At 37.8% G+C, this 27262-nt stretch overlaps 1 protein-coding gene across 1 annotated transcript in view; it reads right to left on the bottom strand.

The window, feature by feature from the left end:
- The window catches only part of LOC101857846 (TPR repeat-containing protein DDB_G0287407), a 45749-nt gene extending 19361 nt beyond the window's left edge, over positions 1–26388 (bottom strand). Inside the window, exons 1-20 of the mRNA XM_005111691.3 lie at positions 25688–26388; positions 24183–24359; positions 22997–23134; positions 20837–20875; positions 20190–20376; positions 17174–17314; positions 14910–15151; positions 13095–13256; positions 12731–12835; positions 11750–11817; positions 11169–11253; positions 9471–9610; positions 8504–8566; positions 6846–6894; positions 5747–5889; positions 2948–3101; positions 1885–1980; positions 1416–1561; positions 789–888; positions 18–167 (exon numbers count right to left, since the gene is read on the bottom strand). Coding sequence (XP_005111748.1) covers positions 18–167; positions 789–888; positions 1416–1561; positions 1885–1980; positions 2948–3101; positions 5747–5889; positions 6846–6894; positions 8504–8566; positions 9471–9610; positions 11169–11253; positions 11750–11817; positions 12731–12835; positions 13095–13256; positions 14910–15151; positions 17174–17314; positions 20190–20376; positions 20837–20875; positions 22997–23134; positions 24183–24359; positions 25688–26044 — 2742 coding nt within the window. The 5' untranslated portion in view covers positions 26045–26388. The remainder of the gene's footprint in view (positions 1–17; positions 168–788; positions 889–1415; positions 1562–1884; positions 1981–2947; positions 3102–5746; positions 5890–6845; positions 6895–8503; positions 8567–9470; positions 9611–11168; positions 11254–11749; positions 11818–12730; positions 12836–13094; positions 13257–14909; positions 15152–17173; positions 17315–20189; positions 20377–20836; positions 20876–22996; positions 23135–24182; positions 24360–25687) is intronic.
- Between the last annotated feature and the right edge of the window lie 874 nt (positions 26389–27262).

The following is a 27262-nucleotide window of genomic DNA, read 5'->3' as shown; positions in this document are numbered from 1 at the left end:
TTGGTTTCTTCTCCTACCTCCATAGCAACAGTAAAGAGCTGCAGAGCCTCCTCTGGATGCCCGGTCTCTAGCTTTATGTTGCCCAGGTTCGTCAAGGTCTGAGCCACACAGATAGAATTTCCTAGGGTCTCGTGGATTCTCTTGGACTCATGGAAGAGAGGTTCTGCCTAGGAAAGGGAGTAAAAAATGTATGCAGTCCAGGATTTTTTAAAACTTCCATCACGATTTTCTAAATCTCTCATCTTCATGTCATTAACACTTTGCCATCATATTTTGAGGAAAATCCAAAGAAACTGGGCGATAAACATCGTCAATCGGCGATAAACATCGTCAATCGGCGATAAACATCGTCAATCGGCGATAAACATCGTCAATCGGCGAGATGAGGCGGCAAAGCGTTAAACAGCAAATACTTCAGATTCTAAAAAAGTGAAAGTTTGGATATTTTTAAAAAACCCGATGGTTTTGAAAAAGCTATAGAATACAGAAACAGTTCAGCAAACCATGAAAAATGTATTCTAAAAATGTATGACACACATGTTACAAATAACATAAAAGAAAAGAATTTGACATTCTGCCCCCAAAAACATAAAAATACTCCATCTCACAATCTGATTGATTTTACATACACCTACTTTCTGAAGGTGGTTAGAGGACACAAGTGGTGGATCCTACTTCTTTTCTTTCATTCTGCTATTTTTTTGTGCCCATCTAACTTTTTTCCTGCACTGAATGGTCGTCATTGTATCCATGTGCTTCTCGTTACTCAAACTACACTAAAATCTCACCTCTTCATAATTTCGTTGTTTGAGATGCAGAACACCAAGACCATGACAAGAAAAGGCCAACGTCTGCTGCACCCGCGGGTCTTCGTTTGACTCAAGACAACTGAAGAGAGGGAGGGATCTAATGATACCTGATGCATTCATTGATTGTACGGCAAGCAAGTACAATAACAGCTATATTTCGAGAGAAGCAGATTAGGAGAATAGAGACTATGAAGAGATGTAGAAGGAGCAGATAAGGACAATACAAATTATGAAAAGATGTAAAAGGAACAGATCAGAACAATACAAACTATGAAGAGATATAGAATTTGCAGGTTAGGATGATACAAACTATGAAGAGATGTAGAAGAAGCCGATTAGGACAATACAAACCATAAAGAGATAATATATATTCCTTTTTCAGAGAAATCCACACAAAAATGAGTTTTTTAAGTAGATGCAAAAGGTGTTGAGCTATAAAAGAAAAAATTGATAAAAATTGCCCAACAAGCCGGAAAATGCCTGTTTATTTGATTTCATTATTTTGACGAGCGCCTGATTTTACCATGGTGCCACACAATTAGTTCTTCACACCTCAACAGATATAGAATCTTAGAGTCATCCAAGGTTTCAGGAACTTGCACCCACCTTCGGCACTCGGCCATCACCTCATTGAACACAGGTTCTGCTGCTTTGTAGTTGCAATCATTGACCAGAGCACAGGATAAAAAATAACGATTATCTCGGAGGTACACCTGTCGTACGTCCTCATCAATTCTCCCTTCAATGCCTTCCTGCAAATTTGATAAATAGAAAAAATGAATCATACACATTTTCTTTTATTCCCAGAGTATCTATACATCTCAAAGCACGCAGAAAAAAAAATGGAAAAGGAATTGTGCCAATTTAAAGTCATCAAAATAGTTAATGTTGTTGCTGTTCTTATTGTTCCTGCTAATGTTATGTTAACAGTAATTGTTACAGCATTTTCCAGTCACTGCTGTTGTTGCTTCTGTTGTTATTGTTGCTGCTTATGATATGGTAAAAATAGTTGTTACATTATTTTGCTGTCACTATTGTTGTTGTTGTTGCTGTTGTTGTTCTTGATTATACTCACTAATATTTTCAGCAGTCGTTGCAGAACCTGGATGTGAGGCTTGTAGAAACACGCCACAGAAAACATCTCTTTCATGGAGTTCAATGCTGGCATCAGCTGTTAAAGAAAAAAAGTAAAAATTTAACGTGGACTAAGAATGCCTTGTTTTGTTTTAGTAGAGGTTTTACGGCGCTCGCAACTGCATAAGGTCATATGATGAGGGCCAATAAGAATGCCTGTATGTTCATGTCAACTACAATTTTCAAAAAGTGGTTATTTTGAATCCCTTTTTTATCCTTCAGTTAAAAACAATTTCAAAATAACTCACTAAGGCAGCTAATTTACCTAAAGTGGTTCACCACCTCAGTCACAAAACAGACATACAATGTCGCAGACTGTTATCTGCATTTTGTCATTATTCACACCTTTCGTCTTTACTTATTACAACGTATAAGTTTCATTTTGAGCAGATGATGAGGCCAGTGTTCATTCAAATGTTATTCTAATTTTAGATAATACAACAGAATTAGCAGAAATTGCCAACAGTAATCTAAAAACTGAATAACAAAAATTCGCAGCCATCATCCAACATGGTCAAGAACTAAAAATGAGTAGTGATGACTTATTGTATATTATCAGTACTTGGAAAAATGTATCCTCATAGTTTTAGGAAGATTGCCATAATTTTAAAACCAATGTTGAGATTATTGTTCACATCTGTCTCTGTCTGTCTGTCTTTCAGTCTGTCTGTTAGTCTGTCTGTCTGTCTGTCTGTTTGTCTGTCTGTCTGTCCATACGTCTTTGAGGCTTTCTCTCTCTTTCTTTCTCTCACTCTCTCTCAAACCAATACAATCTCTCTCTCTCTTCCTCTCTCTCTCTCTCTCTTTCTCTCTCTCTCTCTCCCTCTCTTTATCTCTATCTGTCTTTCTCTTTTCTCTTCGTCTCTTTCTTCACCTCTTCTCTTCTCCCTGTGTATCTGTCCCTTGCCTCATTTTGTCCTCCATCCCTCTCTCTTTTCAGCCCTCTCTCCTTCTCTCCCCAATCCCTTGACCTCAAACTAAGCCTAACTTTGTTCCTAACTCACCACATATCCGGGCGGCTCACAGTCAAAGTGCATCTCCTGCACTGTGTATAAATCACTTACAGCACGATCAAAAGCGTGTAGAAGTTTCTCACAAATGGAAAGTTGATCCAGGTTTGTTTCTCGCCACAGATCAATCAACTGGTAAACACTACGACTGAACAGGGAGACAGAGACATGAAATTTCTTTAAAGAACAACACAATAACAAGAGTTTTGTTTCATGATAAAAATAGTAGTTACATTTCTCAGTTCTCAGTTTTCATTACAGTATACCACATTAAACTGCTAGCATTTCAATCTGCTAAATTTCCCAAAACAAAATTAGAAATGCAATATCAAATCATAAGGACCAACATGCATGATGTACACGGAAAATAAAGAACTCTCAAAACAGTGCCTTAAAAGTTAAAAGCATTGCAGTTGCATTTTTAAAAAAAACAAATTTTGAAAAAGTCAATTTTCATGTTTTTCAGACTGTAATGTTATTGACACAAGGAGTCTTGGGGTTCTTTTTTCTGTTTAAAATTGAGAGATAATCAGAAACAAACCAAAAGTAAGTTGATCCATCTATAAACTCCCCAGCAAGGAGTGCCACACTCATCACAATATGACACACAGACGAGATAGATGAATTCGCCTGATATTTTTCTTTTTATTGAAAAAAAATAAACACTAGCAAGCATCATTTAGGTTGAAATTCATGTTATAGTTACATTGAAATACAGTAAGGTCAGGTCTTCATTCAGTAGGAACAACAGCAGGAGGCTCTAAAAGCCTGATCAAAAAAAGCATCACATCATGGCATACAAGGAAACACATGTGTCCACACATTTAACCCTCTTGATTTTTAAACTATGATACAGAACTATCAAACAAAATGTTCAGTAGATCTAGTTGGTAATTTTTTTATTTTTTTTGTTACCTTTAGAGAATCTAATCAATTTGATATTCAGAAACTACCATTGTGACAGACACCCACATTGCAATGCATAACAAATTTTAACAATGAAAACAGACTTTCCAAAATTTTTTCACATTTCTCAGATAAGCCTGTGAACTTGGTCAATTTCCTTTCAATAAATATACTTGTATGTATCTGTTCATTTATTACTTGTGTCTCATACAAATGTTCCATTTTTCTTCTTTGTCATAGATGACAGAAAAGAGGTACTCCAGCCATGCTCACCGAAAAAAAGCTCAGACAACAGTACAAAAGATGGATAAAGTAATCATGCTGAATAAGAGAATTATGTTGCTACATGTAGTGCAAAAGGTTTGGCCTAGCAAACATTACTCCACTTGAATAAAGTTTTTGCAGTCTGACTTAATTAACCTTAGACTTACATCTGAAAAGTTAAAGATTAAAGTCAGTTTTGTGTTAAGCAATTTCTGAAAAATCACACTTGCATAATACATTAAGCCCACTGTTTTTCCCTAAATATATCCTCTTTCAACAATACAATAGGAATAGATTAACTTACAAAATCCATATAAACATAACATTGGCAAGCAGCAAGGTTATTGTACACCTTAGACTAATCAAGAACTGCCTAACTCATCAAGACAAAATGTCATGGAAGAGATAGAATAAAAACTGAGGGGAGGGGGGGGAGGGGGTTCAGTGTTCTGTTTTACAATCAGCCAACATGGATACAATTAATTTGGATAAATAACAGAGCAACACCAAGTAACTCTTAATCTAGAGTATGACTTAACACTACACAAACAGACATTTTAAGAATGTCAGAAAGAAATCTACAACCTTCTCTAATGTGCTTCTTCATCTTTGAGAAGTGAGCATTATTATGTAAATTACTTATTATAGGTTTTTTCAGTAAACACTTTTTCACCTAAATCTGTGGTGAAATGGTTAGGCTCTTTGCCATTACAAACAAAACAAACGTGTTTGATTCCCCTGTACGGGAAGTCTTTAACACATTACACCCTAACTCGCCCAGGACCGCCCGGGAATTCCCTTACGCGCTCCACCCTGACTCGCCCGGAACCGCCCGCGCCGATCTAGAGTCTTTAGAAACGAAGTCTCGCCTTGACGAGACTCAGGGCCAAGATTTTGATTTGCATAGTTATGGCAAAAGGTTTCTTCTTTCGTTTGATACCAAAACGAAATTTTTCGGGCCAGCAGTTTTAGTATTATAAGAGCCGAATGAAGTGCGATCGCGTTACTGACACTTCGTAAGTGTCTTGACTTGTTGAAAAATGACACAATTGAGTTTGGAAAAGGAAATTACGATGGATTTGAGCAAAAACAAGCATATGACAAATCAGATGACTCAGATTTTGATGAAAACGTTGTAGTAAGAGTTTGGGGTGATTCCGATTGATCAGACACAGAAAATTTAGAATTTAGATCTAGGGCCCGACTGCGAGGCTGAGAGTGAGAGTGACAGGTCGGACACACCGATTGAACTAAAGTTAGAACATTTCCAACAGTTTGCGCTTACATAAAGTTATATTTTTCTGAAACTACATTCATTTTTCGTTTTAACTTTTATTTTTTCAGGATTTTTTGAATTTTTAAAGTATTTTTTAAATGTGTTTTTTGAAGGCTTGTATTCACGGGAGGTGGGTTTTTTCCCCTTGCTTAGGATCTAGGAATGGACTTCCCGTCCAGACCCTTAGGGTGTAATGTGTTAAGAAGTATTTCCGTCTGTCTACTGGGCTGTTGCATCCCCCTCAGCATAGGTTGGCTCTAACAGGAAGAGTCAAAGCAGTGTACTTCTGAAATATCTAAACTATATTGAAGATGGCATTAACAATTAATAATAATAGAAATGAATACCCTTCCAAGGCGTGAAAAACCCGTAGATCACACAAGCACCGAGTCAGACCCTCCTTGTTGTCAATGAGCTGGTACAGCCAGGGCAACTCTGCAGCCACTCGGGCGGTATGGGGATTTTTCAGACCATCTCCTATTGCCGAGTTCTAGGGAAAAAGGGGAAAAACCAATTCATTTGTAAGCTTTCAGCTCATAAGACGTTTCTCAAACCTTTGTGTCAACTATACAAAGGCCACTTTTGATGTGCGGGGTGTGGCCCAATCACACTGGAACCAGGCCTCCTCAACAGCATAACATCTTCTCCTCCCCAAACTTCTCCTAAACTTTTTGAGCATGGTGAGATACCCATCTGATGTGACTGTCTTGGTTTTATCGTTTTAGTCCTGAAATCAGAACAGGCCCATCACGCCGTTGTTGCTGAATATTCTAAAGAAGTAAAATTTTACATTTTACCCGATTTCGGTTGAAATTGTTAAAATTTGATATTTCTCAAACACGTTGACTGATTTTTTCTATATATACAAACTTGATGTCCCCCTGGTTGAATTTTATTTGTTCGAAGTTTTGTTGAAATCAGTGCAAAGATGATCTAGTTAATACCCTTTAAGGGGATCCTTTTTTTTAGATACCCTGTTCCTACCTACCTGCCTCCCCAGAGGTTGAGAATATTCTGTTATGCAACAAAATGCAGCTGGTTAAAGCTTGTAAATTCTTTGCCATTTTGACAGGCCAAAGTGCTTCAAGTCAGATTGCTGCTGGATCAGAAAAGCAAAAGTAAAAAGTAAAGTGAGAAGAAAAACCATGAACAGGAAATTTGAGAAGAGGACCACTGAAAGATGCCCTCCACCACCTGCTGTAATGATAATACTTATCAAGCATGCGGATGAATATGAAAAAAAGAAGAGCAAAACATAAAACTACCATTCTACTCTTCCCAGATGTTGTGACAGGCATACATATTTGGAAGAAACACTAAAGCCCAACTAAATAACTTTGTTCACCTTCTTCAAGCACTGTTGCCAAGGCTATTAGACTATTCATTATGAAATTCGCTGATCAGAAATGTAATTACAGAATTTCAGTAAACAATAAATTATATTACCTTTCTAACTCTTTCAAAATAATTGATTAAAGTTGACACTGTTTGGAACCTGAAACAAACAAAAATTGCATACTCTAAAATCTCAAAATAACATATAGAATCTACAACTTAAAAGGTACTCTTAACTGTAACGTTCACTTTTGAAGTCCCAAGTCCCATTTAGTATTTTTATTTTTTAAAAGCTAAGTCTAAAACATACTTTTTAAGAGACTTTAGAGATCAAAAGTTCATCAACATATGTTGTACATTATGAGAATAAAGAAAAATTATGACAAAAAGCAACAGTTTAAAACTGCACTCAAGAATGCAACCCAATCAGCTGCAAGAAGAAAGGGTGAGTTTTTCGTTAGGTAATTATGCTGCTAGAGGACGCCTATATCAACCCCTCCCCCCTCAAATCCTCCCTCTTTCCGTTCTACACACACACCGGTGCGCACACAATTAAAAATCCTTCGCATACCTCTACTCTATTCCCCTACCCACTAATCAGCTCAGCAAAAAGAAACCAAGCTGTTAACACATCAGGGCAAGGAGGTCAGCATTCTGTCTGATCAGCATCCTATCATCACAATATGAGGGGGGGGGGGGGGTTGATTAATAAATCGAAGTGATATTACTCTATAACCACCTATGTCATCATCATTTTTCTCTTTGGATAATAGGTACCACGGCTAAGACATTCAAAATCTTGGGTCCAAAGGGAGAACGTAAGACCAAGGTTATACAGCTGTATAAATAGGGGATGATTCTAATCAAATTTTTTGATTGATTGATTGAGTAGGTGTTTTACGGCACTATCGACCCAATTTTGGTCATGTAAGTGCCATAATCAAATTTTAAGCACGATAGAATATATGGAAGCAGTATGGGTGAAAAGAGCAACATAACTGAAACCCACGCAACCGAGATCATGAACATGTTTATAGCATTTGGTATGTAAAGTAAAATAGATCACATGTGAACCAGCTACTGACTCTTTCGTTGTGCGAGTTACTTAACAGAGATGGGAAGTTAGTGAGCTCCAGGTTAAACAACAACAATATTCTGTCCTAGGCACTCTGGAGTGAAAGGCAATGAGGAGGCTGATAGGCTGGCAGGCAGTGCTGTGGTTGATGGTGAGGTGAAATTTGACAAAGGAGAAGTGTTGAAGACCCTGGTGAAAAAGTTGCGGGATGAAGAAGACAGGGAGACAGCAGAACACCACGCAATCATTAGGATGCGGGAAATGGGGATAGAGAGGGGAGAAGGAAGAAAGGAATGATTATCTGGAAAGGAAAGACGTCACCATAATCAGACAGCCACCTGAACAATCAGTATGGATACCTTGTGGGCTTTGGTGCTGGGGGGAACTGAGCACTTATGGACCTGTCTGGTGTGCAATGACGTTGTTGCCCAGGACAGGTAATACAGGTAATTTAACAACAACAATAACTCTTCTAACAAAATTACTTTAGCGAAGCTCCCAAAACAATAAAACCAGAAAATTGATATATAAGTTTTATTAAAAAATCTCTTTAAATAACAATAGGTCTTTAAAAAAAAAAAACAGTTAAAAAATAGGGGAACTCTTCCCTCTTCGAACTCTTTTTTGTCATGTTTATCCTCATCAGTAATGGAGCAATAAGAACAAGAACAATCCTCATCCATTCTATTCTCACTTTTTCTGGGGTGTGTCGAGGTAACGAGCCTCTACAGCTTGCTGAAGCTCTGAGAAAGCAAACCTGTAGACAATCACAATTATTGACATAAGAATTCAAAGAAATCATCATCATCATCATCATCATCATTTGTTGTGAAGTAAGACAAAAAGAAAGAATCTCGAAACTTGAAAGAAATATGCTCCATGTCAAACATTCTTTTTTCAATCATAGAACGCCACCATTTCCCAAGAAGGTCTTATCAGAGATGATTGATAAAGCATTTTAACACATCAAACATCATTATCAAGGTGGTTTCCTCATCACTGTCAATATCACTAGCTGTACAGTAACATAGTAGGAATTGTCTTGAAAACTGACACTATCAAGAAACACAAAATAATCGTTATAAAATTATCAGAAACAAAAGGCCCATTATCTTATCATTTTTTATAGCTTCATCAGGGGTGAATGGATAAATATTAAGTGTTTTCTTGCTCATTTCTCATGTGCACACATAAAGTTTAAGGAGAGATCAATCTAATTCACCATGTCTAATTTGATCTTAACATATCTCATATCTGAGTGGACAAGGACATGAAAACTGAAAAATCAGACCAAAGAGGGAATGTAGTCAACATCGATTTCCATTGGGCAATGTTCATAAAATATTTTTTTCCCTTTTACGTCCGTTTAGTAGCATTTCCTTTTGAATTTCAAAGAAGCACAAAAAAATGTAAACTTGCATTTTCCGAGGACACTCAAGCTTTGGAAGTCCCCAAACTTTGGCAGCCATTTACCAGATAATTTTACCTGTCGCACCAGGCAGTCCCCACTCTTTAAATCACAAATATCTCAACTTCTATTTATGATTGATGAAAAACAAATTAACATGTTTTAAGATGATACAAATAAATCTGTATGGTAAAAAACTGAAGAGCATCTGATTCTACAGCGCCGTGACATAAAATCACTCAAAATCTCATACCTCAGCAACCCAGAGTGACTCAAAAGGAAATTCTCTACAGCAAAGTAGAATGGAGACCAGACTTGTGACTGCACACCAAACATATCCATCAATTCTGACTCGGTGAGGCCTTCGTGTGACACAGCCACTGCTGCCAAAACCTTGAAAGTGAAACAGAAGTGAAAAACTCTCAGAAGTGTATCAAAAATAATTCATTAACTCTTTTTATCCTGGCCGTACTCCCACGGACTCTGTACCTGTCCTGGGACTGCCATGCCTTATGAGTTAGAATTCGTTGTATATATTTCAAAGTGCTGTATTTCTTACATTATACTCTTTGGTTTAAGGAAATTTGGCAATTATGTTAGAAATTGAATGTAGTTTTTGTAAATGTATGACTTTAGGAATTACACCAATTGCACAATGTAGACTTTGAGGTATATTCCGCCCTCCGACTTGACTGTCAAGCCCGCGACGTCCCATTGGATTTTATAAATCTAGATCTACCCGTCAGTACTGAGCGAATTCCAGTACTGACCCCTTCACCATGATCTGAATCGCTATTATATGCATCTAAGTCCTGTTTGTTATCATCCACAACACTTGTTTCAGAGTGACTTTCATCAAATCAGTATCATTCCCCCCTCACAACCCAGCGCCACTTCAAAAAGTACTTCGTCGGTCGTGAACGTGCATATTCGAGACATCATTCAAGCTTCTACACCTGTTAAAAATAACGTAACCGCTGTTCATTAGAAAATTTTAATATTCAGACAGAGCTAGCATCACAGTATTTGCATATTTTGGTAATTACAAGCAGAACTAGCTTCTTTGACGAGACCATATCGCTGTTCCAAGTTTACTCGTAGCCCGGATTGGTCTTTGTTACGAGAATACTCGTAGCCCGGATAAGAAGAGTTAAGGCGAGTCACTCCTCTACCTACCTGAGTCATAGAGAAGCATGTGAACGTGAAAATGACAGTGCTGGAAAGAATAGAACACACTGACAACAAAGAAATAGAAAACAAGTAGGACCTACCAGTAGTGCATTCCAGCCACTTGCACTCAGAGCTGAACAGAGACTAAAAGATAAGACAAGACATAGAAAAGAGACGCATCACATATGGTTAATCTTTTTTTTTGGTAAGTGTTTTACGGTGCTCGCAACTACATACGGTCATATGAGCGCGCGGGACACATTAAATATTTTCAGTTAGTAGGAAATTTTTAATTTTGCCCGGGTGGCAGCCGAAGCCTACTCTTATCGATTTTGGACCACCAAGGGATCTTTAATGTGCGTAACTTGCACACGGGACCTCCGAGATTTTTCACCCTTGTCCGATAAGGCTAGGTGTAGTTCTTTCCTACCAGAAGATCAGGGGTGAGGCTGAAAGACAGCAGTAAGAAGGAGCCAAGGAGAAGCAGTGGAAAGGCTGCAGAAAGAGTCAGGAGCCCAGAGGAGGGGGCAAAGGAGGTGAGGGAGTGGGGGCAGAAAGTGGAGACGAAAGCAGATGACAGAATATGGCTAGAGAGCAGGAAAGGAGGTGAAAGGAGATAATTTTAGAAAAGAACATTTTTCCGTCGCTACCGAACACCTTAACCTCTAGGCCACCAGAGCCCCCATCACATGTGGGGATATCTGAGAGAGGACAAAACAAGTAAAGGGAATACATAATTCTTCCCCCCCCCCCCTTTCCACTTTCCCAAGGTATAACTTACTTGATGCACCAAAGAATCAGGATGTTCCTTCACATTGTAGTCTTCTTCTAACCTCTGTAAGACCTTGTCAAGAAGATCTTTCACTCTGCAGACAGAAATAAGAAAGAAAGACAGATACAGAAAGGATTTATCCTCGCCCCTCTCTCAGTCTTAATACATATGATGCACTTACCTCAAGGGTCTGTAAGAATAATACACATTTTTCAATCTACAGCACTCTTATTTAAATTTAGATAGTCTCTCTTGTTCATGCTTTGGTCATTTTATGAACTCAAGTAATTTCTGAACAAGACAAAATTTTAGTGCTGATTTTATTATTTTTTTTACAAATATGCCCTCCCTGTTACACTTCATGTTCATAACAAGCAATCTATCACACTTATATTTATGTTCCAGGATGTGTTTAATGATTAAACTCAGGAAACAAATACTTTTAATAAAGGCTTACTGTTCTTCTATTGATACAAACATTCATTTTGTGCAAACGCCTTTTCTTTACTTTAAGAGAACCATGGGTTAAGACGGCAATTCTCTTTCTTTCTTTCATGAAAGTTTTAAAGATATTTCAGACTGCTACTGACCCATCTGAATATATGAGGGAGTCAATCTTCTGGTCCAGCAGTCTGAAATTGCCATAGATAGATATTTCCTGAAAATTAAAAGAAAAAAAAATGTATCAAAATCACTGTAAAGGTATATGAATGGTTCTTAAAGTGTGAGCAAGTTTACACCATCTACAATTGAAGAAAAAAAAACTTTTTGTACAAATGCAGTTGTTTTTTATGCCCCCATTGACCCAATTTAGATAATTCAGGAAGCAGGCTTCATACCCTGCCTGTCAGGGCCAACATGACGAATACAACATCCCAGCAAAAAGACCAAAATACTCCACAAAAATCTCTCCACTTGGGGATCATTCTAAGGTTTCCTATGTGTGACAGCAAAACGCCTAACCACAACATCACAGATGCTGGTCCACCATATGAAATCAGAGTTTTTCATTCAATCTCTTAACCCTTCCAGCCCCAGCCATTTTTGTGCACTCTCTAACCCCAGTCCCAGCCAATATAGCAGTATTTCAGAAAAAGGAGCATGCATTCTAAAAAAAGTGAAGAAGTATTTTTGTAATGAGGTTTAGATCATAACATATAACAATATTTAAAGGTAAATGAAAAAATATTATGAAAATTAAAGTATAATTAGGTTCACTAATTTAGAAAAATGCGCAGATTCAGTACCCCCGAAACTGAGAACATACACTCTTGGGACAATGGGAGGTATAAGCACGGCTGAAAATATACGGGAATGGGGCTGGGAGGGTTAACAACTGCGGTCACAGCACATCGTCAGCAGTAAGTCAATATACAATATGCTTTAAACATGAAACAGTACTGAAATAAATATATCATCAACACTGACAACCAGATTTTTAGTTACTTAGGAAACAGGCTGACATTTTTCATACCTTGATCAGAAACAGACTCTTCCGATAATTTTTGATGAATCTAAAGAGCAGAAACAACATTGATATGGCGTCAAGAAAAAGAATAACAAAGACTTACAGACAAGACAATCTTCAAGAAGAGAGGGTTCTGTGTCTGCTCTGCCGCTACAACTCGTTCCAGCTGAGAGGGAGACAATTCTTTACCATTTTTAATCAGAGTTTTCTGAGGATAAATTAGCAAAAAATAATTCAACTTACATTCATAAATCAAAGAAAGCAGTGTGAGTACACGAACGATTGTGGAGGTAAATGGAAAGTAAAATAGAAATAACACAAAACAAGAGTAACTTGACTTTTAAAGTGCATACATATATAAATATATAAATCTATATTATTATACAACGAAACAAAATTAAAGTAAGTAACTTGTGAGATATTACCTTAATTAAAGAGGAAACTTAATTTATTTACTGATGTTCTACCTGACACATTTCACGCTGAGTGTCTGGTGTCAATGGTTGGATGGCCAGGTTTGTGAAGCCCCGCTCCTTGACCAAAAGGTCAAATGTGGCTGTGTCCGCTGTTATTGTAGACATCACAACAGAGACACCAGCTGGAAACTTGTCTGGCAACCAGTACAGGTGCTGAAGATAAATAAAAAGCAGCTAACATTAGATTATCCATAGTGAATATATATGTCAAATTTGGATGCTCAACATTTTTTTCCACCTAAGAACAAAAATGACAAAATTTCACACAGCTCAGTAATGTTTCTAAAAGGAGATACAGTATAATCCACCTATATCGACAGCCGATGTATCGACATTTTAACACATCGACATATTTTCCAATTACGAAATTTTTCCTTTAATATCTTCACTAAACAATTTCTCTTATATCGACTTTTTTTCAGCCAACTCCGCTTTATTACCTCGCAGCCCACAAACATAAATGGGGGAAAAAGCCACGCTAATGGTCAATGCATTAGTTTAAGTCCGCATACCCACCAAGTAGCCTATTTGACGCATCAGGCTTTAGTAGGTCATGTAGGGCCTACACAGTGGAGTGTCCAACACAGTACAGTGCCTCACAGACGTGAGCGTCTCACGCTCTGGGCATCCCCTCCCTACCCCCACTCCCGATCGCTCACTTCCCTTCCCCATCCCGTTCTCAGTCCGTCGCTGGCAAGTGCCATGGGTCAGTGAGTCAGGGCCTCGCCTTTCCATTTTCCCCAGCAAGCGGCCATAAACAGGCCTTACAAGGATGCTACAACAAAGTTAGCCAGGTGTGTAGTGTGCGCCTCGCGTTGCTCGGTCTTTGGAACCGTAACTCCAACCACCCCTCCCCTCTGCCTTGTGTTAGTTTCACTGCGTAGTTGAGTAAGAATCAAGGGAAGTAACCAGTGTCCACTGACCTCCCCTTGTTTTTTCCTCTTTGGCTTTATATTTTCATTTATCAACATATTTATATATCGCCATCAAATTCACTTCCCAAAGCATGTCGATATAAGTAGCTTACACTGTACTTAGAGCACTTATACAATTTATATTTCAAGAAGACCGTTAGGATGAATGAAGTTAGCTATGTTTAGCACAACAGAGAAGAAGGACAATATGTGACTTCTGGCTCTCTGCTGACAGTTTAAGTCTTGCAACGTCTCAGAATGAAATATAAGTCATAAACGTTGACTATTTTGATCTTGTTATTTCTGGAAAGCTCTTGCTTTGGTTTTATAGAAGTGAATGTATATCTACACAAAATAAATTTGTAAAGTAGAACAAATAAGCATGAACGTGATGTGATGAAAGCAACTTAGTAGAATGAAACATGTGGGCTCATAAATCCTTTGGTGAATACTTAAGGGTCACAAATGGTGAAACAAATAGTACTGGGAAAATTATGTACAGAATTATGACCTCATCCTCATTTTGAGAGGGCTTCTGTCACATTCACATTTTATCATGTTTCTCTATTTATTTTTTTTGCTAAAGCCATCTGGTAACAGACACAAGCACTTCAGATATTTTCCCCTTTTCTACTGGGCAGGAAGTGAGCCCAAGTCTCAACTTCTAGAAGTTGACACCAGTAGCAGAGGAAAATGTGTCACAATGTGGTGGAATCAGGCATTCATCGATTTTGGGAAATATGGAGTTGTTGGTATCACGTTAAAGCTTGTTCATCTGTCTTGCTTTTGATTTTTTTAAAATACTCATCTGGTCTGAATAAAAGTCAAGACGCAATTTATCACTGTTCTTTAAAAGAAAATTAAAGCATTTTGTGGAACAAGAAGTGCTTACCTTTGCTGTTTTGGTCAATTTGCTTGTGTTTTGCAACCCATCAATGACAATCACAAGTTTCTTGCCACCAGAGGACAGACGTTCCATTTCATTCTTAAAATTTGTGTACAAATTGTACTCATCAATATTCTCATTTTCGTCTTCTCTGAGACTTTTCGACATGCCTTTGTCTTGTTGTTCTTCATGATCACCGTTTAAATGTTGCAGTTCAGCCACCAGGTATTTCAGAATACTGGAAGGATCTGTAGAAAAAAACCCAAAAAAACGAACATCAAGATCATTGTCATTATTAAGAAGGGGATAAAATGTGTGAGAAAGGACTAATAAAATCATAATGAGATCCTTTTTATTACTAGGTGCCAGGTAATAAGAGGAAGCACGAATCTGTGTAACCATCCCAATCATTCTCGTTCCCTCATGCATTGCTTGATAAAGAATCTATAAAAACATAGCGACATAATTTTCAATTCTAATCATGCTAAAAGGTGCATGAAAAAAGATCTGTGAAACATGGAAATCATTTTCAGCACTCAGTCCATTGTAATGTGTGCGACAAAAAATCTGTACAAACATGCTGAGACCATTTTCATCACTAGGTGCTTGGTAAAGTGTGAAACAAAGGACAGATAAAAACATTGAGATCATTTTCAGGGTAAGGTGAGAGGTAAAATGTGTAAAATAGAATCTATACAAATGAAGTATTAAATGAAGTATTGAGATAGTCTTTACTCCTAGGTGTCCAGTAAAAAGTGTAAGAAAGATTCTGTATTCACTTCAAAATCATTCTCATTACTAGGTGCGAGGTCAAGAGTGAGAGAAAGATTCTGTAGAACATTGAGATATTTTGTGTCACGATGCCGTGGAATCAGGCACTCGTCAATTTTTGTGCATGTGGAGTTATTGATATCATTTTAAATCTCTTTCATTTGGCAAAAAAATACCATCTATCTTGAATGGAAGTTGAATGTTTTTCGGTAGCATCCACATCGAAATATGTTTTGAAAAGGACATATAAGATGAGGCATAAAAAGGAAATTCGAAAAAAATTACCCAACACCCAGAAAAATGCAGGGTTTTTTTATTTCACTGTTTTGATGAGCACCTGATTTCGCCACGCTGCCTCACATTCTCATTACTAGACTAGAAACAAGATAGAGGGCGCCCACTTCACAACTTAAGGTAGCACAAGAATACAGAACTAATATTTACTCAAAAAAACACTATTCTGAAAGTCGATAGTGTTTATTTCTCTTATTCATTTTAGGGGACGTTCTTTAACCCTATTCAAACACCCAGGGGTAATTTTACACCCCTGGGGTTGTATTCTTCACAATTTAGAATACTCCTAGTGCGAAGATCTCTTTGAAACTTTCAGTATTTCTGAAAAAATCATTTTGACAGACTGCTATGCAAAGTGTACGGATCGGATTAATGAGTAAATTTCCTCTTTGGAAAGTGGTGGCACAGAGTTCCCCACGTCGTATGGATACAACGTACGGATAGGGTTATAAGGATCTTCTGAATATCTAATCAAGAAATATGTTCTTTATTCATATCTATGCCGTAGTATCATAAACTTCTTCATCATCATCCTCATCATCATCAACAAAATAATCAACATCACAACATAATCAACATCATAACATAATCAATATGCATGTAACCATTCCTACTATTTGGATAGCTGAAAGTATATAATATTATTGTAATTGTGATGTTCTTTTTCATAAGATTCTGATTACTATCCTTAACTGTTCCTTAACTTGTAGAATTTAAGACTGTCTCTCCAGAGTGAGTGAATTGTAACTAGAAAAAGTAGCAATGTACAGTCTACAAAACTAACCTTATCATAATCTTGTGTTGACTATAGTTAACACATCATATGCACCAAGTTATACTAATCAGATGGCATGATTTTGATGGGACTGGGTGAGGAAAAAAATTCTCATAACTAGCTGTAAACATTTTTGAAAGGATATTAAGTCTTCTGACCAAATGAAACCTATGGAACCTAAAAAAAAAGATTAACAAGCTAAAAGATTTGCTTAGTAAATGTTTTAGTGCTGTAAGCTTTTGCCATCAGGTAAAATGTTTGGTGTCATCCCTTTCAATGGATTAAACTTAAATGTATTATTCTTGAAGGATTCCACACCATGCAAAATTTGATACTGACACCTGAGCCTTCATTAGGATTTAAGAATGACATTTCTACAACTTAAATGGTGACATGATATACACAGAACCAAATAAAGCCAAATAGTCACCTGTGGTTCCAGGAGCACAGCCAACGAAGTAGTAGATGACACAAACCGATCTGTCCTTTTGTTCTAGCCATCTCATGAAGTTGGCCAAGAGTGCAGATTTTCCACTGCCAGATGTGCCTGTAACTAACACTCCAGGCTTGCCTGGTAATGGAATAGACATTAAAGTACAAGTGCAGCCGAAATTGTCTAAGACAGCCACCTCTTGTTAAAGAGAAAAAGTAGGAGTCTTTGACTTCAACAGGTGGCTGTCTTACACAGTGTCATTAAAATTATTTTTTTTTAATGAAAAAAATTAAAGGGGGAAGTGGGAAGTAGCCATTTGAACAGATGATTGTCTTATTCAGGTGGCCTTCATAGCAGGTTCATCTGTACTTAATGAAGTCAGCAAAGAGTGCAGATTTTCCACTGCCAGACGTGCCTGAGACTAACATTCCAGGCTTGCATGGAAATGGAACAGATATGCAAGCATTTAATAAAGATCTTTTGTAACTGCTGTCCAACCTGCCTTAACAAAAACCTCTCAGACAGAAACCTGTCATAATAGAATATCCCCACTCTCCCTTTGATAAATTCCTTAGTAATTATCTCTATAAAAATGGAAACCTGCTCAGTCCAGAAATGGAAACAGAAATTCCTTCCTTTTGAAGGTTTTTTACCTGTATGAGGCGAAAAATGCTTTGCTCTCTCAGCCTTGATTTGAAACAAGTTACAAAACTATGTAGCTTAGGAGAGGTTCAATCGTTTCTGTTTTTAATCGATCAAACAGGTCCAATGAGAAGCAAACACTGGTGGAAATGAATAAGTAAATCTAATGCATGCCATTATCATAGAGGCTAGGATAGCACTTGAGAGCTGTGAAGTACTGACCACTGCATGCCAACCAGACAGGCAACCCTTGATCCTACTTGCTGGGCCTTTAGAACCCCACTCCTTCTCCCCCTAAATTAAATACCCCTCTACAAAACATAAATTTTTATCTGGCTCCCTTGGGATACCGTTTTAGACAGGTTTGACTGTACATCTGTTGTATACCTCTGTATACACACTGGCCTTTGTTGCAGTTTAATTGTTATGCTTTTGGCTCTACAAACTACAGGGAATAAGTTAGACAGGTTTGACTGTACATCTGTTGTATACCTCTGTATACACACTAGCCTTTGTTGCAGTTTAATTGTTATGCTTTTGGCTCTACAAACTACAGGGAATAAGTTAGACAGGTTTGACTGTACATCTGTTGTATACCTCTGTATACACACTGGCCTTTGTTGCAGTTTAATTGTTATGCTTTTGGCTCTACAAACTACAGGGAATAAGTTAGACAGGTTTGACTGTACATCTGTTGTATACCTCTGTATACACACTGGCCTTTGTTGCAGTTTAATTGTTATGCTTTTGGCTCTACAAACTACAGGGAATAAGTTTGATTCCCACACAAGGAAGAAATTTTATTGAGTATCTTCAACTTTCTGGGGGACCTATCCCACATAGTCTGTGTTAGGCCTTCACAAGCAGAGTAAACCAGCCCATCTCCTAACTGATGTCATTGGTCTAGTAGTTAAACCAAAGATAGTACAAGACAAGATGGGTCACTCAGCCTAAAAAGTGTCCGCAGGAAGTATGCTCTTTGCTTCAGATGGCGCTGCAGTCTGTTTTGAAGCTCTCTTTCGTTTTTCCAGAAGAAGAATAGGAATAGCACTTCCTTGCGTGCGCAGATCGACTGCTGTTCATCAGCAGTTCGGGTACGTTCAGTGCGGAGTTTTAGTTTTTTAAAATTTTAATGACCTCTCGCCCTTCATTCTAAAGTCAAATTAAACGAAGAAAACCATCTCCTTTTCCTCCGGAAGAGGTTTTTTGTCAGCGTAACCATTTTTAAAAAGCGTTCTTCCGAAATTTATCCCAAAACTTGCTAGTTTCACTTTGATTTTTTAAAACTCAAGTAGGGTAACTTTGTTCGCAAAGAGTGCGCTTTTGTGAAGAGGGCGCCACCACATTTTGAGGACACTTTTTTAATTGGCTCAAAGAGAGAAGTGGCCCATCTTGTCTTGTACTATCTTTGGTTAAACTCTCAGACTGTACCCAGGTGGGAATGGGTACCCAGCTATAGACAGCAAAAGATCTTTCAGTTTGCTAGAGTTTGAGAATGTGCAATACACACCTTGCACTGTGTGCTTACTGGGAAGCCAAGAATGTTCCTATAGGGTCAACTGGGACAATATATGGTCGCTTTTTAGCACAAGGGGGCTATCCCAAAAAATAATGTTTTGAGAAAATCGAAGGTAAAGTATTTACACCTTGTTCAGTTTCTTTAAAAGATAAGGAGAGTTTTCTTTATAACTTAAGAAATATACACACCAAATTAAGCCAAACTTCTCCAACAGGTAGGGCAAAGCCTACTTTTGGTGTAGGTCAAGATTTCTGGAAACCCTCGAAATCTGGGTTAGCCCACTTGTCCTTAAAAGCGACCATATTATAGTTGTAAAATGAAAGGACCATGCTGTAGAGCATGGATATATGCTATATAACTGCAATTATTATTATCATGATTATTATGATTATTATTATACAGATGTAAATTGCGCTTACATGAGCATAAAACATTTATAACAACTAGTGTCTGAGAAAAGCCCTATGCCTTGGCTTGTTGATTTACATGTGGCTCTGCCTCTAACAGATAAAGACTGTCCAGAGGAGTGAAAACCGAGGAGGGGGAGGAGGAGGGGGAGAAAAGGGTGAACAATAGCAGTATACATGTTCTTTATCCCTTTATCTTCTTGAATAAAACTATAAGAAGAAGTAATACCAGCTTCCTCTCATGGCCACCAAATAATGGTGACATGGTGATAAGTTTTAATTATGAAAAAAAAAAATAATCACCCCTCTACTCCACCAAAAAAGAAACAAAAAACAAATGACAAAATCAGAGACCATGTAGTAGTAATAAATGAAGGCATTCTCTTTCTCTAGAACAAATCATGTGAGAATGCATACATTTGTTGTACAGATTACAAATTCCTACCTGTTGCACACATTTCACTCAGATTTTCCAGTTGTTTTTCTCCCCCACAGTAGAGCGAGGTGAGTGAACTCACATACACCAGGTGTGCTTGTCTCCCCTTTTCTAGGGGAGACATGGTTTCTTTTTCTGCCTCGGACAAAAGTTCCATGCAACAGTCCCAAACTGTTTCATACATGAATTTTGCTCCCTGTAAAACAATATTTTTTTTTAAAAGACTAAATCTGGCTACAATATCATGGAGCAAGATTCCAGTCACAATACAAGCAGCTAAAGTAGATTGAACATTTTGAATTCAAAGATCAATTCAAAATGCAAAGAACTTTTCACAAGAAATTATGTCAACATTTTAAAAATCAACTACCTGGTATTAGATAATAATTAAGATCAATTTTCATTTTTAAAATCATAATGGTGATCAAGAAAAGCTAATGATATAGAATAAAGACATAGACATCAGTTTAGAAAACCTGTGCTGAAGTGGTTGGAACTTGAAACTAAAAAAGAAAGACATTGAATCACTTATTTCTTCTTAGCAAAAAGTATGCACATGAGGGAGAAAGGGAGATGGAGACAGGAGGAAGGAGAGACGAAAGATTGTTTTTCTAACAAGTAAACAAATAGATGTATAGTCTAATAAAATATTTCACCTCATTTGGATGTGAGTAGTTCAACTCCAAACCAAGGAGCTGAAATAAAGCAAAGGGCCAAATAAATGCTAATGGTCATTTGAATCATCAGAATTGAAATAATTATGTTTTAAGGTATGCAATGCGAATAAATACAAAAGTTTCGATCTGCAAGTTGTTCAAGTGTTCTAATTCAAAGCCCAGAAAGCAAAATTTTTCAGGAGGAAGCAAAAAAATAGATTCATTTTTTAACAACTTTACACACCTTTTATACCTTTTCTTGCCTTTTTCAACTTTCAGGATTTAAATGTTGACAGAATATTTCTTTCACACATGCAACCAATACCATAGATTAAGACACTTCATTGTAATGAAAAAAATGTTCCAAATTCTGGGCTAAGTACATCTGAAGAGCTGGCCGACAATATGTACATGCAAATGCAATGTGTGCTAGCAGATGTGAAAGAAGGGATTCACTGTGAGAATTTAAAAACGAAGTGTATACAGACCCGGTAACTGGGAACAAAGTCACGAAGTATACAGACCCGGTAAGGGAACTCTTTTGTGATTTCGGAAAGTTTCAGCGCCCAGACCCGGTAGTGTGTGTGTGTGTGTGTGTGTGTGTGTGTGTGTGTGTGTGTGTGTGTGTGTGTGTGTGAGAGAGAGAGAGAGAGAGAGAGAGAGAGAGAGAGAGAGAGAGAGAGAGAGAGAAAGAGAGAGAGAGAGAGAGAGAGCAGGGGGAAGTGCTAGCAAAATGTATGACATGCCCCAGTTGGCAGGAGGGAACGAGAGAGATGTATAGACGTCTAGTGGGAAATAGGTGGGGAGAAAGAAAGACAGAGACAAACAAAGAAAAAGAGAATGTGAGCAACAGAGCGAGAGAGAAATAGAGAGGATGACTGCTCGAGAGAAATTATGACATTGTTCTTTTCTTCAAATTGCAATTCCTCCAACTCCAAAACGGAGGAAAAACGATCGTTCATCGAAAAGACATCCGCAATCTTCATTTAGATCTAGATCTAGATCTAGGCTAGCCTCGAAACTAGACCAAGGATTTATGTCTGTCTGTCTAGATCTAGATCTAGACCTAACCTATGCCATAGATCTACCAGAAGAACCTAGGTCTACCCTGAGCCAAGAGGGCGCTGAAACTTTCCGAAATCACAAAAGAGTTCCCCTACCGGGTCTGTATACTTTGTGACTTTGTTCCCGGTTACCGGGTCTGTATACACTCCCATTTAAAAAACGACAAAAAAACACCAAGGAAAAGTATGAGGACAAATATAATGAACGATAGAATGGAAATTTAAGTAGAGTCGTTAGAGGATGTAAAGGGCTTTATATATTATGTCTCAGTTCAAAGATGACATTTAACAAAGGCAGGCGGGTGGAAATAAGAGCTGAGATCATCAACGTTATACATCTATATATGCAGTTCTCATCAGCACTTGAGAAACAGAGAATAAGAAAATATAACAGAAAAATTAAAAACAGTCTTTCCAAGAACAATGTTAGTAGCATATATTCTCTTAAAAAGAATAGCTGGAACTTTTCTACAAACATGGCTCAAGACCATTTCTTGGAATAAAAAACAGGACACAATCTCAGGTGCAGAACTGCATGGGGGAAGAACAAAGTAGATCAAACTGGAAAGATGGAGGTGAGCTGGGCATGACCTGCACTTGTATCAAAACATTTCTGTGAACTGCCCTCAGACGAACTCCACGTGGCAAGCAACAATAAATGAGATTAAAAGACAATAGTAGAAGAAAAGAAGACAAGACAACATAGGAGCAACAAGAGAACTGGGCTATTGAGTATGATATTCAAAAGACAGATGTTTGTGACAGACCTTATCGGATGCCTTCCCTCCATGTGAAGTGGGTTGAGAGAAAGCTTTTATGCATTCCTAGTCATGTTGCTTCCACATTAACAAGTAATTCATTTATTCATTTTTTCATCTTTTTAAGTTAAATTCATAAAGCACATACCCATGCTCTAAAAATTGCACTATGTCCTTTGCAATTATTATTGATTCAGAATTATTATCATTGACATAATTAAATCAGTATTGGTTTATAATTTAGACGTAAGTTCTTTTGTAAAGTTCAACTTATGACAGATGATTCATCATAATCATGTCCATCAAAATCTTGCTACTCTACGTTATGAACTTTGCACCTGTGAATCAGTTTCTTTGACTCGTCTGATGAGATCATCCATGAGTTCCGTGGCATGGTCACTTTCACTGGTGTACTTAAAGATCATCTTCTTGTCTCCCTTTTTCACGGCATCTTCACGAACTGCGTCATCATAAGCCTGAAAATTTCAATTCAAGGACTTGACATGGACTATGTTTCGGCTAATCCTTTCAGCTGTTTTCAATTTTTACCTCAGTCTAATTGATAGCAATTCAGTGTGTTGCCTGTTTACTGTGTTTATGTGTTATCATATTCGTCCCACTGGTAAGATAAAGGTATTTCAAATATGCTTGTCATAATTAAGCACACTGCTATACAATATCAAAACCATTTGGTTTGGATACCATATTACATTTCTTGACTAGGAAATGAAATGCAACATCCAAAAGTTCCATTTGTTTAAACAATGGGTTAAAGGCACAGCTAAACCTGATGATGATGATGATGATGATGATGACGATGATGATGATGATGATGATGATGATGATGATGATGATGATGATGAAGCCCATTTCCCTGCTAGTATACAGCGCTCATTTAGTTTTCCTCTCAGTTGCTCCTGAGGAAGCCCACGAGGCGAAACGTTGAGCTATTAAACAAATTTTAAACATTTTATATTGTTATGTTATTTTGTCTGAAATTCAAACAAGACTCTCCCTCCTACTCTGCTTATCAAACAATGATGATGATGATGATCAGGGCATGGCAATGAACATAAAAACCAACATACAATACAGGAAATCTGTTATTATTTTTACCCCTACCTCTTAACAAAATCAAATAGTTTCAAGTTGAATCCATCATGTATATATAGAGCTGCTATGGACTGGAGCACAATTTGCTGTCAACCTATGAAACTACCTTCATTTAGTTATAGATTATAGCAGAACCCTGATAAAAAAACAGGTTGATTTCACGGGAGGGTAGGGAAGACCATTTACTTAAAAGCTGTTAAAAGGCACTATTTCTCCATTAACAGAATGTGCTGGTAACAAGAAAACAATAATCTACTTTTACACAGTAGAAATTGTATCAAATATTTTTATAACAAGATCGTGGATCATCTAATCAAACTGTATAAATATAAGCTGGCCTGATAAAATACACTGCGTTGTTAATTGAAATTTATTTTCAATTTCATTTGTCATTTCTAAAAAATTACGCACTTTATCCCTGAAGCATATGACTGCTGGAATCTCCCCTGGCTGGTTCAGGTGACCTCTCAAGAACTCCAGTTCAGTGACCCCTTTGTCCCTGACTTTATCCAGCCAAGGGTATCTGCCTACAGCATTGTCAAAGTTCCGTTGCAAGAGGTCATCTGAATCACCATGCCAGCCATATCGCTGTAATGATAAGAAACAAACATAAATATGATGAAATAAAATATCTATATGAACAACTGATCATCAAAACTACAGTTGAATCTGCTCTAACGGCCACCTGTATAAGACAATTACCAGTACGTACTCATTTCCAATAGCCTTCCATATTTTTACATTATAATGACACTGTGTAGGACGTCCACCTGTCTAAGACAAGACCTCTTTTTTCCTCTACAATGGGGGGCCGTCTTAGACAACTTTGACTGTATATATGCCCTTAAACACAAACTACAACATGAACAAAGGAAGTACAATAACAGTACAAAAGAAAAAGTCGAAGCCATCTTACAGAAACTGTCATTTATGACCGAATCTTAACCCCTTATTTGTTCCCTTATGACGTACCTGGTACATCATGAAAATGCGTAATTTTTAGCGCTGTGCCGTACCATGTAAATCATGGTTGTTGGCAAAATTTGCCGCTCCTGGTAGCATATATATAACGTTTTATGTATGTCACGCTAATAACCTGGCTCTAATTCTTCTGTACGGAATTTTAGCCACAAGCATTGCGTAGATTTGTATTTGGGAATAAAAGACGCGCATATTGGTACCAAATTTGCTAATATTTCTTTACTGTTAGCGTTGTAAGGGATTGATAAACATAGATCTAGGTTTGCGGGCAGCTGTATGCTCTCATAAAACGTGAACATCAAAATAGCTTTAAAAAGGCAAAAATAAATTAGCTTTTTGACTAAGCAGATCTGCAGGTTTTATTCCAAATATGAGTGGGAGAAAATGGGGTAGATAAGAAAAGTGAGAAAAATGAAACAATCGAAGACCCTCTCCGAAATATGCCACAAACTTTAAGACTTCATTCACATTTTTAAAAAATATATTGGCCAAAGTCTTTAAATAATATTAGCATTTCATAATCAGCACAAATCATTTTTACGCGAGTAAATCAGCAGCCCCTATTAGACCAAACTTGTGCAGAGATCACGTGTGTTGGAAAGATTATCGAAGTCACTGTGTGGGTGCCAAGCGCCAGGAGTAGTATGTACCTCTGGCAGCCAATTCACTGGCGGTACATATGCAGGGCAAATCGCTACATTAGTTTAAATTAATGACAAATGTACAACTGAGACATATATATGTTGGCCGATGGCATTATAATAAAGGCGCAAATTTAATGTTCATATAGGCGTTCCTTTTTTGTACATTGGCAAAACCTGCTAGTAAGCGGGGCTGGTGGTATAATTGGGGGGGGGGGGGGGGGGTACAACTAGGTTTGACAGTATAAACAAAAATAGGAAGGACTAAAAACAGCAGGTGCACACAAATCTCACCTGCCCAAAGAAACCAATAAACACGTCAGACCTGTCAATTTCTCGTAAACAGATATTGATAACCTGAGCATTGTCAGCGGCCTCGGAGGTTATACCCCATCTCATGTCGACAGGAACAAACTGGATACCCCGAGCATTACAAGCATGGTGAAAATGGGGAAAGTATTTCCGCGTCAATTCAACTCTCTCGCCCTCCATGCCACCAAACGGTGAGGAGAAAAACACTCTGAGAGTTGACGGATCTTTAAGCCTCCGTCGCCTTCTTTCCCCTGCATTGTTCATTTTATCCTCGGAGTTATTTGATAGAAAATTGATGGAAGAACGAAATGGGTGACCTTTTGAGTTTGAGGGTGACATAAGAAGCAAAACAGCAGGTTGTTTACAATTTACATTGGCAACCAAACGCGAGTGATTTCCCTTGCCGGGATGAGCCAAGCTGTTATAAATAGTACCAGAGAGTATAGTAGCCTTGGATAGTGCAAGGAGTTTACAGTAGTTCTAAGCTCCTTGGGATAGTGTAATAGTGGTGCTGGTCTAGCTTTTTCATATTCAGCTCACGATAGATATTAACTACCTCGAACTCGATCGTCAGCGCATGCTCATGAATCAGAAACCCCGGGGGACTTCATATTACTTCAATAAGGGTCGCGGCTGTATATGTTCAGCATAATAATAATATGTTTATACGAAGTGGCTAGCCGTACTTAAGTACGGCTAGACTGAGAGTCTAGCCGTACTTGCCAGTCTAGCCGTACTTAGATCTAGGTTTGGCCCAATCGACTCAAGCCTGTTAAGTACACAGGTCTCATTAGATCTAGATCTAGTAATTATTCAGGTTCAAACACATGGAAGTCAGTACGGCACCTTTTAGTTCTGTCTGAAATACAAATGCTTTTGGCATTGCAAACTAAAAATTTCATTTACAATTCAGCCATCAATATTAAGTACGGCTAGCCTGACAGTCTAGCCGTCCTTATCTTAGGCCCTACTAACATTAGAAAACAGGAGGTTTAAAATACACACACTGTCATTAAGGCACCTGTTTTCGTCTCAAATACAAATGCTTTAGGTACTGCACACTAAAAATGTATATTTACAATTCAGTAGGCCTATTTTTTGTAAATGGTCAGTCTAGCCATCATATTAAGAATAAGTACGGCTAGACTGCCAGTCTAGCCGTCATTAAGTACGGCTAGCCTCTTCCATGTTTATAATTTATAGTTTGACAAATACACAATGTAATTATAAATTAGTGTGAAACGTGCACAGTAAACAAAAACAAAATCATTTTGATAATGAGTAGTAACGTTACCCAATCTTCAGGTGTCTGGTCTGGAGCTGACATTGACGATCATGGTACTCCATTCCTTCCCATTGTCTGTCTTCCTGATCAGCTTGGGTTTTCGCATTGTGTTATTCGTTGCAAAGTTGTTTGGGCCAACTGTATAAATGTTGTTCTTTGTCTTCCTCTGCTCTTCTTTCCCTTTATCTTTCACCATAGCTGGCTAATTCGGTCCAAGCTATAGACAGGCGCTCACGACAGGGACCGTACGGGTAATAAGCATAGTCCCCCCC

This window comes from Aplysia californica, unplaced genomic scaffold, assembly GCF_000002075.1.
Source record: "Aplysia californica isolate F4 #8 unplaced genomic scaffold, AplCal3.0 scaffold01102, whole genome shotgun sequence".
Taxonomy (NCBI): Eukaryota; Metazoa; Mollusca; class Gastropoda; order Aplysiida; family Aplysiidae; genus Aplysia; species Aplysia californica.
This window is presented reverse-complemented; position numbering and strand designations above follow the sequence as displayed.